Source organism: Amblyraja radiata, chromosome 18 (genome assembly GCF_010909765.2).
Source record: "Amblyraja radiata isolate CabotCenter1 chromosome 18, sAmbRad1.1.pri, whole genome shotgun sequence".
Classification (NCBI taxonomy): domain Eukaryota; kingdom Metazoa; phylum Chordata; class Chondrichthyes; order Rajiformes; family Rajidae; genus Amblyraja; species Amblyraja radiata.
In genome coordinates this window covers 17,076,904-17,089,731 of record NC_045973.1, presented here as the reverse complement: position 1 = coordinate 17,089,731, position 12,828 = coordinate 17,076,904, and the positions used below count along the sequence as shown (strand labels likewise).

Below are 12,828 nucleotides of genomic sequence, written 5' to 3'. Positions count from 1 at the left end.
CCCATTCCGAATCGGACCTTTCTGTCCTGGGCCTCCTCCATTGCCAGAGTGAGGCCCAGCGCAAATTGGAGGAACAGCACCTCATATTTTGCTTAGGTAGTTTACACCCCAGCGATATGAACATTGAGTTCTCTAATTTGAGATAGTCCGTGCTTTCTCCCTCCTTCCTCTCCCCATCCCAGCTCTCCCACAAGCCTACTGTCTCCACTTCTTCCTTTCTTCCCCCCCCCCCCCCGACATCAGTCTGAAGAAGGGTCTTGACCTGAAACGTCGCCTATTAATTCTCTCCATAGATGCTGCCTCACCCACTGAGTTCCTCCAGCATTTTTGTCTACCTATTAAGTATCATTAAGTCTGTTCATATCCTTCTATTTTGTTTTTGTAAACTCTTCAGGCTAGTAACTTCATTTTGTACACTTTGATTTGCCCTACTGAGATAGCAAGCATGTCAGTACTGCATAATGACTCCATCAATGGAAGTTGGCCTTTCACAGTTTTACAGAGGGAGGATAATAGTAACTTGAAACAACTACTTGAAAACACTTATAATGATGAATGGAACACATTTAAATTTGAGAATATCCAGCTACAACTAATGCACTGAGTAGCTGCAAGTGCATTCTGATAAGGCAGCAAAATCTGACCCCCACCTGTTCTGTACCACTAATTACAAAATTGGAGCTGCCAGGGTTAAAATTAATTGAGCTCAGATATCCGCGCTTTCACATAGTACCAAGATTAATTGCCAGCAAATGTGTAAGTATTTCAGTATCACATAGCAAAAATGCACCTACAATTCTATTTTATGGACTTACCAACTTCAGCTCAGGAATTCAAATGGATAGCTCTTTAGTGAAAAGTACTCAGCAAATTATTTGTCCTTGTGAATGGAGCAGAGTTATGAATCTTTGCTGTCACTTGTCAATGATGAGAACATATAGATCCTTTCAAAGCCATCTTTTGTCAGTGGGGTGAAGTCTGTAACAGGCTGGTAATTTGTTTCATCCACAGAAACAGCAGAAATCACCCATCTGACCTCTTGGAAAAGACAGATCAGTTGCTTAAAGTAAAGCTAATGTTTGTGAAAGCTTTAAGATTCAGAGATTCTACTTATAGCAATTATTCAGCCTTTGGAAGTTTTACAGCTCCCCAAGAGCAGTACAAAAAGACTCCCCAACCTAGTTTCTGTTTTGATTCTAATCAGATTAGTTGACTTATTATGTTGAAAATTGTGACCATGTATATAAAAAAGCTAGCCACGATAAGCAGAGTTCACAGATGCCCCAATCGTGATTAAAACCAGCTACATGGGCTGGTTCAAATTAATAGCTGGTTGATGTATCCCAGAACCTGGCCTCTGGTGTGTGAATTTATTTACATCTGGTGTATGCTTTGAAAAGCAATCACTTCTTTTTGTATGACAGCAGCACCAGAAGAAGGTAAAAGGTGAGTACTCATCATATAATTGAGGGCCTCGTTTGAACAATGGGAACAATCAGATATGAGGATATGAAAGCATAGGGTGCAGATTGATTGTTGCAGTGCCTGATGCTCAACCCTGTGTCATTGGCTGATTGACTGACTCTCTTGGTGCTAATAAAGAGCTGTCCATTAATGTAGAAACAATGAACTTCAGATGCTGGTTTATATTGAAGATAGACACAAAGCACTGGAGTAACTCAGCAGGTCAGGCGAGAGTTCTGAAGAAAAAGGATAGGTGATGTTTCGGGTCAGGACACTTCTTCAGACTGCCTGTAGAACGGTCCCGACCCAAAGTGTCACCTCTCCTTTTTCTCCCGAGATGCTGCCTGATCCACTGGGTTACTCCAGCTGTCTATTAAATCTGATGGGCCGTTTTGGAAAGGTTTATTGTACCTATGGCCACCTTTATCAGAATAAAACAGCCCTGCCCTCAAATTCACAAATATTCATTTAGCTGGATCTTGAAATTTTGGATATTTGAATACACAACCTGAGAGGCTCATAGCTGTGACACAGAAAGCAATGCATTATCAGATCCATTGAACAATTATCAGATCCATCGTCTGATCCATTAAACAACCACTAGAAGACTCCACTGAGTAACAAAGATTCCATGGTCTCTTCCAAAGAAAAGCATTGAGCTTTCCTGAATCCTCCCTCAACGTCTACTGCTCAAAGCAGATTAACTGGTCATTTGTCTACATGTAGTTTATAATTGACCCATCTGTAGGTCACTGCTTGCCAAAGTATATCACTGTTGAAGATACTCGAGAAAAGTGACATTTTCTGGAAAGAGTGGACAAGAATTTAATTTAGTGAATTCCAGACAACAGCAAAGCTGATGAAAGTCAGGTTAACCCAGTGAAAGCAATTTGCCTGTTCATGTTTTTGACAGATTTTTAATTTCACTACTTTTTTAAAAAACTGTTTTTTACTCTCTTGAATATGTAAAGTTCAGATGCCAAGATTTTCAACCACGCTGGCCTGCAAAACCTGCCTCTCCAGGCCCATCCGAGACAGCCTCTCCCATCATTGCACCATCCACTTATTCATTGTCAACATTCCCGACAGCTTCTCTTTAAAAGTTCACGATTTGAACCATATCTGCTCTGTTTAATATGCCAGAAGTATTGCATGAATTCTATTCTTTACCAATGTAGAGGCAGCACAGTGGCGCAGCGGTAGAGTTGCTGCCTTTTCATGCCAGACACCCAGATTCCATGCTGACTGCGGTTGCTGTCTGTACGGAGTTTGTGTGTTCTCCCCGTGACCGCATGGGGTTTCTCCAGGTGCTCCGGTTTCCTCCCACATCCCAAAGGTCGGGAGGGTAATTGGTTGCTGTAAATTGTCCCTATTGTGTCGGCTAGAACTAGTGTAAGGGATGATTGCTGGTCGGCACGGACTTGGTGGGCCAAAGGGCCTGTTTCCATGCTGTAAACTAAACAAAACTACACTCGTTTACCTCTAGATTTCAGTAAGTACTTGAGAAGGTCGATAAACTGGTCAAAAGTATTTATTAGAATCCACAAAATCTCAACTGCGTGACAATAATAAACCTAAACAGTTTGTTATAGTGGAGAAGAGCATTCCTCACTGATGATTGTGGCCTGCTGATTAACTAAAGTATTATTTACCACTGCTGATGGAAATGCTGACCTTTTAATTTCCCCTCTGTTTGTTTTGTAAAGTCTTCTAATTTCACGAGTTTCGTTGGCTGATTTGTTGCTGCATGTTGAAGTTTTTAATACTTCTTTAACTTTGATCTGGTTGCGTTGACGTCAGGTTCTGCCAGTTTCAAAAGTAAATGCTCTTTTTTGTAAACAGTAAATGTCACGCAGACCAGGGGTAGATGGGGACTGTGGATAGAACTGAACGGTTAATGATTTGACTAATGAGTTTCTTTGCAAGCAAGGGATTTGGGTGGAGGTGGGGAAAATGCATTTACCCAAGTCTTTCTCTTGGTATTTCCTGAGAGCTTTATTATCACTTTAAAGAATTAGCACATTGGACATTACAGCATTGAACATATCAACCAACTGATCGCATCAGAGGGGAATGTTTGTAATGATAAGGAATGTAGGAATCTCTTGCTTTGAAGTGATATTTGCATTGAGGTGATAACATTTTTCTTAGAACTAAGTTGTATTTGGTAGCTGATAATTAGAAACGTTTGGACTGGGGTTATTAAGCAAGTTTCAAAATAGAATCTGTGATTTATTTTATATTCTCATCACATCCCAATGCATCCATCCACCCCATCACTGCTCTCAGGCAGCTCAAAGAATTGTATTACTGGACTAGAATTGATTCCAAAGCCTGGGGTGTGTGGAAGATACAGACATAACAAATTCTACTATCCAGTTAATTTCTTCCATCTTGTTTGCATTTCATTGGTTTCTAAAGAAGCCTTAAACCTGTTTGGCTCAAAATGAGATATTGTGCCACTGTTTTGTGAGGTAGGTGATTGTGGGGGTTGGGAAGAGGGGAGGGGGAGTTCTCCTAAAACTTGTCCAATATTCTCTCAGCCAATGTCATTAAGAGACACAAAAGAAAAACAGCTGAAGGAACTCAGTGGATCAGGCAGCGTCTGTAGAAGGGAATGAAGAAACAATATTGCTGGGCCCGCTAAGTTGCTCTAGTTTTGCTCGAGATTCCAGCATCTGCAATCTCACGTGCCTTCATGAAGAATGAAATTAAGTAATCCCTTGCTTCTTTTTCTCTCTACTCTTGCTCTCATTGGCTACTTTTATTTTATACACCAGTGGTCATTTCGCTTGATTCCCGTCTCCAGGCCCAGGCTGTGCGGAACCCTACAATAGGCAGCTGGAAATTCCATATTATTAAGCACAATTTTTTTTCAATTACTGAAGGTGAAGAGTAGATGGAAAATGTTAGCAGAAGATCAAGAATTTTGGACCTTGCGCAGCTAGTTGACTATGAGGTTAAACATTTCCATCACGCCTTAGAAAGTGATTTAAACAAAAGCCGCATAAATGATTTTTAAAAAGGTGTTTTTGAATTATATTTTGTTTGACTGGTTAGAGAAGACTCACAACAATTTCACCTTGGGGAGTATAAACTGGAATGGAATCAATGGAAGAAAATATTCATTCTTGAAGGTGGGATATTCACCTTTGAAATGCAAAATCTGCAGCTTCAGTCAAACACAAGGCAGCTTTTGGATGGGGTTGTGTCTGGAGCCAATTTGCCCAAACAGTAAGCTGTTGTCATGTGTAAAATGATGATGCATACAGACCTCCCATCAACAATATTGAAATTCTGTACCTGAGCTGTGGAATTTGCTTTGCAGGATAAATTCCACATCAACATCTGCCTACACAATTTCTCCTTCCATCTAAAGCACATAAACTTAAAAAGTGCCAACATAGCTCCACACCGACAAGTTTGTGAGGTAGCACTAATATTTCCAGCTTTGGGTTTGAATCTATCCATGCTTTAAACATTTATTTTCAATTCATAAATAGCCTTGGCCTGCATTAAAATATCACATTTCTAGATTGTTGCTCAGCTACATGTGGTTTGGTGGAATTACCCTGTGATCATAATGAGTCCTTTTTACTTGGCTTTGGGCTATAATGTTTGCATTAGAAGTGAACTTCAGAGGTCAACTGCTGCACAACCTTTGGAACTTAGCCCATTAGTAGCATTCCAGAGTCCAAACAACCCCCCCCCCCCCCCCCGACCCTCTCCCCATTTAATAGAAAATTGGTCCAGTCTTCTGAATGCAGTACATGTGAAACGGAAATGCTGGAAATGGGTTGGCCTCATCTTAAAGTCAAAGAGTATTGTTTCAAGAGCGAGGCACACCTCAAGGTTTGAAGCTGTTTTTTTCCTGATGGAAACATTCTTGTGTGATTTTTTTCTGCTGATCTGATTTTTGATCTCTTTTTTTCTTGGCAGCATTGTGAGCTCTGCAAGCAGACAGTCGGCAGTGAGTGCCCTGTGGTATATAGCGAACGAGCAGGGTATGCCCGCCTTTGGCACCCAGCGTGCTTTTTATGCACCTGGTGTAAAGAACCCTTGGTGGATCTCATCTATTTCTGGAAGAGCGGCAGGCTGCTGTGTGGGCGCCATTACTGTGAGAGTGAGAAACCTCGCTGCAATGCCTGTGATGAGGTGAGTGTAGTTTATTTTACAGATACAGCATGGAAACATGCCCTTCGGCCCACCAAGTCCATGCCGACCATCGATCGTCCATTCACACTCGTTCTGTTATCCCACTTTGGTATCCCCTTCCTACATACTAGAGGCAATTTACAGACGGCAATTACCTCAACCCCGCACGTCTTTGAGATGTGGGAGGACACTTGAGTACCCGGAGGAAACCTACGCAGGCACAGGGAGAATGTGCAAACCACACACAGGCAGCACCTGAGGTCAGGATCGAACCAGGGTCTCTGGCACTGTGAGGCAGCAGCTCTACCAGCTGCATTATCTTGCCGCTCTTTGTTGGTGGGAGAATGATGTTCAGTGCATTACAAGCCCAAGCACGAAGCAATGTGTATTCACATTGCTGTCAACGATAGACACAAAATGCTGGGGCAACTCAGCAGGTCAGGCAGCACCTCAGGGTCTGACCCGAAACGTCACCTATTCTTTTTCTCCAGAGATGCTGCCTGACCCGCTGAGTTACTCCAGCATTTTGGGTCTATCTTTGGTATAAACCAGCATATGCAGCTCCTTCCTGCACATAGCTGTCAGCATCGCAACCCAAGAAAAGGCTGGGTGACAGTGCATAATAATTCAACTGGGTGTCCAGCATCTTATTAATGACACCGGTGGGCTGCAGCCTTGATGTGGTGAAGTCATTCTGGATGCGGTGAATTGAAATGAATATAACTAAACTGTGATGTTCACTCCTTGGGAATGTCAAAGATAACACCATCCATCCTGGAAGCCAACAAGCTCTGTAATCGTCACAGCTGCACTGAACTCACTACATCCCTATAAAGTTACAATAACTTGCCCCAGAATCATACAACTACAAACAACTAACCGCTTTAAGATATCTTATCTAAGCAGCAAGGAGAACGACTCATCTGAACGATGCAGACTATTTCTCCACCAGCTTTGCGTCTGCATTACAAGCAGGATTTTCCATTTAAATATAATTTTAAGTTGTTAGCCCCTAAGAACACCATCCTGTGTCATCTCTGAGTATAATCTATATACTTGTACATTTTGATGATGCCAAATGCATTGTGCATTAATCTGGAAGCTAATTCACATCCACTAAGATGAAAACACAAAGTTCCATGTGAAACAATGTGTTCTTGGTGGAAATGGCTGTGAAAGTAAAATTGGTTTTAGGTCAGCAATGAATGTTAATGTCTGATGTTAAAGATTATCATAATCATTGTGTAGGTGCACACAAACCACCTGAAAATTTAAGGTGTGCTTACAATGTTTGGAAATGCACTGATACAACTAAAGTTAATGGGAGCATTTTTTTGCAGAACATTTAGTCACAGAGAGCTGTAAAAGGAAAATGTAATGAAATTAAATTCTAGATTATTGTTAATCAGTGGGTTATACAGCACAGAAACAGACCCTTCGGCCCATCTCATCCATGCTGACCAAGATGCCCAGCTGTGCTTGTCCCATCAGTCATAACCTAATGCCATTCCTTTTGCTTTTTTTTCCATTGCCCTCTTGTAAAATGCTTTGAATCTTCACTCACTTTTTCAGAAAAGACTAACAGAGAACATGAACATTCAATTCCAGTGGATGACCTGATCCGAGCCCCCATAGTCAATATATTTTTTTTTAAAGGGAATGATTTATGTTTTGATGCTTTTTGTTACATTCGTCATGTTCCCTGATTTTAAACTTGCTTTTTCCAATCATGGCAGTGACTACCCAGGAACATATGACATGCCCCTTTCTCACTGTATATAATATTGTCTCCAAGGAATCCTTTTTGTGTTCTGGAGATAGTTATTTTTAACAATCATTCAATATCTTTACATTGTTGCTTCAAAAATGAGGAAATTTAAAAAGCTGTCCGCAGGTTATATTTCATTCAATAGAAACATAAACAGACCTTGGATTTGACGTGCTAATTGCTACAAATATTGCTTTAAAACATAAGAATAAAAACTCGGCTAAATAGTGAATTGTATTCCCACATAAATGCCATATTCAATTGGATATCAATGCCTCATAATATCTCAGAAATTGGACTCAATAGCTGTATCAAAATGTAACCATAATTTTCAAAGTGAATGCTGAGATCCTTTTATTACATAAATCGTTTCTGTAATCATCGATCAAGACTACTTACTGGAGATAAACTGTTGGATCTCCAAAAGTAGACATGGTAGGTTAATTGGCTACTGTAAATTATCCCTGGTACCGATGGTGGCAGCAGAATCAGTTGGGTAAGGAGGGCAGGGGAGAGGTACTTGATGGGAGGGAATAGGTTACAAGGAATTAGTGAGGAGTGGGATTGTTGCAATTGCTCTGCATGCTGGCATAGACTCAATGGATAGAATGGCCTCCATCTACGTCAAAAGTGAAGATGGGAAATGGGATAGTAGATTGTGTCAGTATTTATAAAATCAAGCTTATATTTGTTGGAAAAGATGAGTGGTGTTTTTACTTGAAAGAAGAAGTCCTCTCTGTCTTCATATGTTTTTAGTCCCAAGACAAAATTGGGATCTCGTTGGAAGTTCTTTGCTGGACCACAATTAAATGGGGTTAAGAATTAGCCTGTGAAGATGGAGAGTCAGTGGACAAATTATAACCATGAACAATGAAACAGAAAAGTGACGCAAATAAAACGTTTTCAGAAATTCAGTAGGTTGCATTTATGTAGAAAAAAATGGGCAGGTACAGTCTTGATGGGTTGAAAGGGTTGAATATGAACATGAATGTATCCCTCGATTCCTTTAATATCCAAAAATAATATCTATGAAGGTTAATTGTCTGCTATGAATTACAAATCGTGTCAAAAGGGAGTTCTTGGACACCTGAGATAATAAATTGCAAGTCTACGGGGAAATAAGGAGGAAAAAATTGAACCAATGTAATTGCTTGGTGGAAGCCGGAGTGGATCCAATAGGCCAAATTTCCTCCTTCGCCATCGTAAAGAGGTCACCCATGTCGGATTTGCATCTCTGAGTCGGAAGATCAATAGTTGAGGATCTACTCTAGAACATAGGACATAATGTGGAACTTTACCTTCATACTGTGACATGTTTAGTTCAGAGATACAGCGTGGAAACCGACCTTTTAGCCCACGCCAAACAGCGATCCCCGCACACTAACATTATCCTACACACACTAGGGACAATCTACAATTTTACCAAGCAAATTAAACTACAGACCTGTACGTCTTTGGCACGTAGAAGGAAACCGGAGCTCCCGGAAAAAAACCCATGCAAGTCATGGGGAGAATGTACAAACTCCATACAGACAGCACCCGTAGTCATGATCGAACCTGGGTCTCTAGCACTGTAAGGAAGCAACTGCGCCACCGTGCCGCCCTTACATTTTCTTATTGTAGATACTGTATTGAAATGGCATCTGGGGTTTAGTCTTCAAGGAATGGCAGGGAAGGGGATAAGACGTGTAATAACTCGTGTTTGATTGCGATCTGTTTTTTCATTGCAGTTAATTTTCTCAGAAGACTACGTAGAATGCAAGGGACTGACATGGCACAAGAAACACTTCTGCTGCCTGGAGTGTGAGCAGCCATTGCAGGGAAAGGCCTACGAGCTGGACCAGGTGAAGCTGCACTGTCCACCCTGCAGCAACAGGATCAAGAGAATGTGAAAACCTTTCACTGGAACCAAGACCATGCCACATATATAAATTAACTCATTAAACTTCAGTCAGCTAGATCATAGAGTGCAAATCTAACATAAACTGGTAGGAACCCTCATGAGTGAAATACTCCCACATAGTGGACATTCTTTAAAACTATGTAAGATTCATTCAAAAGGCTGAATTGATGTATTTGTTATTGGTTCAATATTTTGCAATGATCCACTGAAAGAAGATTGTAATTTGGTATCCTGTGCCCAATTGCAATGAAGTATAGCTGCCTTCAATCTCACACTAAGTTTTATTTTGAGGATTGAAAAAATGACATTGTTTTTGCAGTACATAAATATTTTTGAGACACCATGCTTCAATCTTTGTCATGCTTATCTATTGACTATAGGATACAGTAGCATGATAAGCACATGATTGAAGGAAGTTCATCTGATCTATCGCAATGGCATCTTTGTGAGGGTTTATTTCAGCTTAAGCCAAGTTGTTATCAAGTTGTTAGATCTATGCGTTAATGTAATGGTGAAATGCATTTAGATTATAAATAGCAAAGTATTTGAAGTTAGAATTAAATCCATCCACAACATCAATATGTTTTGCAGTTTAAGTTATTCAACGGAAAATGAAATCATTTCCAGAGATCCCCAACTGGCAAGCAGGTACAAACAGTGAATATATAACCCACAGAAACCCCTCAATCCCTGGATTTGATAACCTGAACTGTTTTGGTATTGATATAACAGCAAAAGTGCTTCTATTAACGTTGGTACCCCGTGTGCATTGAGGGAGAAGTTAGCTAGATTCACTTGCTAATTCACTGTCCAGACACCCCATTCTTAAAGGACTTTTTCAAGTTGAAAGTGAAATTGGACTGTATTATGATGGACAATTTCAGATGCTCCTGTTGATTGAGCACTAGAATAAGCTCCGACACCCTTGGAATGCACCAACTAAAGAGAAAGTATATGGCCATGAGAGCTATCAGTTTTCAGCACTAATTTAAAGTTATGGCCTTGTAGAGTCAAGATTTATCTTTTGTCATAATAGACTACAAAATATCAGAACAGCAGATATTTCAGATTTGGAAGTTGAAATAACTCTCGGGTAATTTAATTTGTATCATATCTTTAGGGAGGGTTTTCAAGGACAAGACTTGCTGCCTTTGATGTAAAATTGCTCTGATTTAAGACAACACTGCAGAAATGCCAACGCAATATCCCCTAATCCATGTTCCTCTTGCATCAGATGACTGCATTACTGTCTATCTATGACTGCAATTGAGCAACTACTTAGTGATTAGATATGTCTTGTGTTGTTCAGTAACAATTGTTTCCTTGAACGTTTGGAAGGATCAGGACAAAAGTATGAATAGCATGTTGATTATTTCAGCATTGTCCAAATTCCGCATACTCTGCAGCAGAGGGAGGTTACCAAGTTGAGCTTTTTGACACTTATATGATTACTTGCAGTAGAGAATCTTGTTGCTTGACGGAAGACTAACTTTGTTTTCAAATTTCAAAAGAATTGATTGTTCATTGTGTATAAGTATGTATGTAGTGTTTAGGTCTATAAGGTAGATGTTACAAATTTGCAAGGCTAACAATGAGATTCACCAGCAGGGAACAGATACTGGGCATTTGGAGTGCAAGGGCTGGGGGTTTGGGAAATATGGACTGTGGTTTCAATCTGATCACTCTCCATAAGTGTACCCTTTCCTTTAAAATCCTGTTCTACGTACTCCATTTACTTGGAGTTACTTTGACCTTCTCAACCACCAGAGAAATCAATAGCATGGTGCAATTTCAGCTTTATGGTCTTCCCATTATGACCAAGCAGTGATTTCAATGTTAAGCACAAGACTTGCTTATGATCCAGTTATTAGGTTCCCAATAGGCAGGCTAGATTAAAATTAACATCCTGATTATAGAATTCAGTGCTTATTCTTAAGCAAGTCTACAGTGGAACAGTTTAACATTGAAGTGGGGGATACGGGAGAAGATCTGATGCTGTCCTTCTTGGGTGAGTGTGAAGGAAGAAGGGAACATTAGGATGGGGCATTCAACAGCAAGGCCAATGGATCCAGTATTTGCATTCAGCATACCTCTGTCCCTCACCCATTTGTACATCATCATCACAGATCAAAGCACAGAAGGAAAATGTTAAACATTTTTTTATGTGGGAAGAGGCTTCTATTTGTGAAAATTATATAATGATATAATTAGCATAATTACCCATTTTGGGAAGCAGTGAATGACTAGTCTAAGTGTAGACTTCTGTAATTACCTTTTGAGAACATAAATAAAAATTAAAAGCAAACATTTACATTTTGTTCTGTGGCTTTGTACTATATCTTGCTCCCATTTTTACAATGTCTTGCCTCATTCTGGGAATTATGTTTAAGGTTTGATGTTTATATTCTAAAGTACCCAATGCTAAGTTCCAAATAATATTTGAAAAGGAACTCTACTCATGTTAATTCAGGTCAAATTATAATCAATACAAAGAGACTCTTCAGCACAATTAGCTTGTTTCATAGCAAAATTAGATGGATCTAAAGACCTTTGGGATCCCTGGAAGCTTAAATGTGGTATTTTCTCCCAGTGATGGAGCTCAGCTTGATCAAATTTGTTGATTTGTTTACACATCCAATGCTGTAGGTGTTGGTAATGTTTCAACCCACAGTACCACTAGGTGGTAGGATGTGTCTTCATGACAAGACATGCTTCTGAGCACAAACTCTCCAACCTGACTGCGATGAACAAGGCCAATAAAGTTTGGATTGTGGACTCTTATTGCACGTTTGATGGGAATTGGCCTGTAGGACTTTAGTGAAATGGATAAACTCTATATATACATTTAACAAAGTGGTTATATGAGCAGGAAATGCTGGAAATACTCAGCAGGGTTGGCACCACCTCTAGAGGGAAGACATGATGGGTCAATACATCAGAATTGTGGAAATTAGATATTTTACGGATAAAAGGAGGGGGAGCAGCAGGCAGAGGAAAAGAGAAGATCTGAGATGGAGTTGATACCAGAAGTGATTTAGCCTCACTCACTCACTCTAGCGCAGCGGATCATCGGGACAGAGCTACCAGCCTTGGAGGGCATCTACAACGGCATTAAAATATATATTATTAATTATATTATATTATTACAAGGAGACCTAGGCAGAAGGTCTTGTGTTGTAGGAATGGACAGGAGAATAAAGTGTCTGGCAACTGGAAGATCAGGTCGGTTCAGGTGGGCTGCGCTGACTTACATCATTTCACGCTTTGCCCTCTCAGTTGATCGTAGGACTTGTAACAGCCATTCACTTTCTTTCTACGGTTATTAACCCTAGGTCTAGAGACTCAGAATTTTTATATTTTTTACTGTGTAATGTCTATTCTGTCAGATGTCCCAAACAAAAAGATATTTATGTATTAGAGTCACGTTTGTGTCAGGAAGGTGGTGATACAATATTTAACAAGTCAAACCAGACATTGGTTTTCATAATTAACCCTGTGGGTGTTGAATTTTGTTCCATCTGGACTTGATTTGTAACCA

The 12,828-nt window shown here is 40.1% G+C and overlaps 1 protein-coding gene across 1 annotated transcript in view; it reads left to right on the top strand.

Annotated features, from left to right (window-relative positions):
- The window catches only part of lmcd1 (LIM and cysteine rich domains 1), a 67,655-nt gene extending 56,054 nt beyond the window's left edge, over positions 1-11,601 (top strand). The window contains exons 5-6 of the mRNA XM_033036751.1: positions 5,404-5,619; positions 9,118-11,601. Coding sequence (XP_032892642.1) covers positions 5,404-5,619; positions 9,118-9,279 — 378 coding nt within the window. The 3' untranslated portion in view covers positions 9,280-11,601. The remainder of the gene's footprint in view (positions 1-5,403; positions 5,620-9,117) is intronic.
- The last annotated feature ends 1,227 nt before the right edge of the window (positions 11,602-12,828 follow it).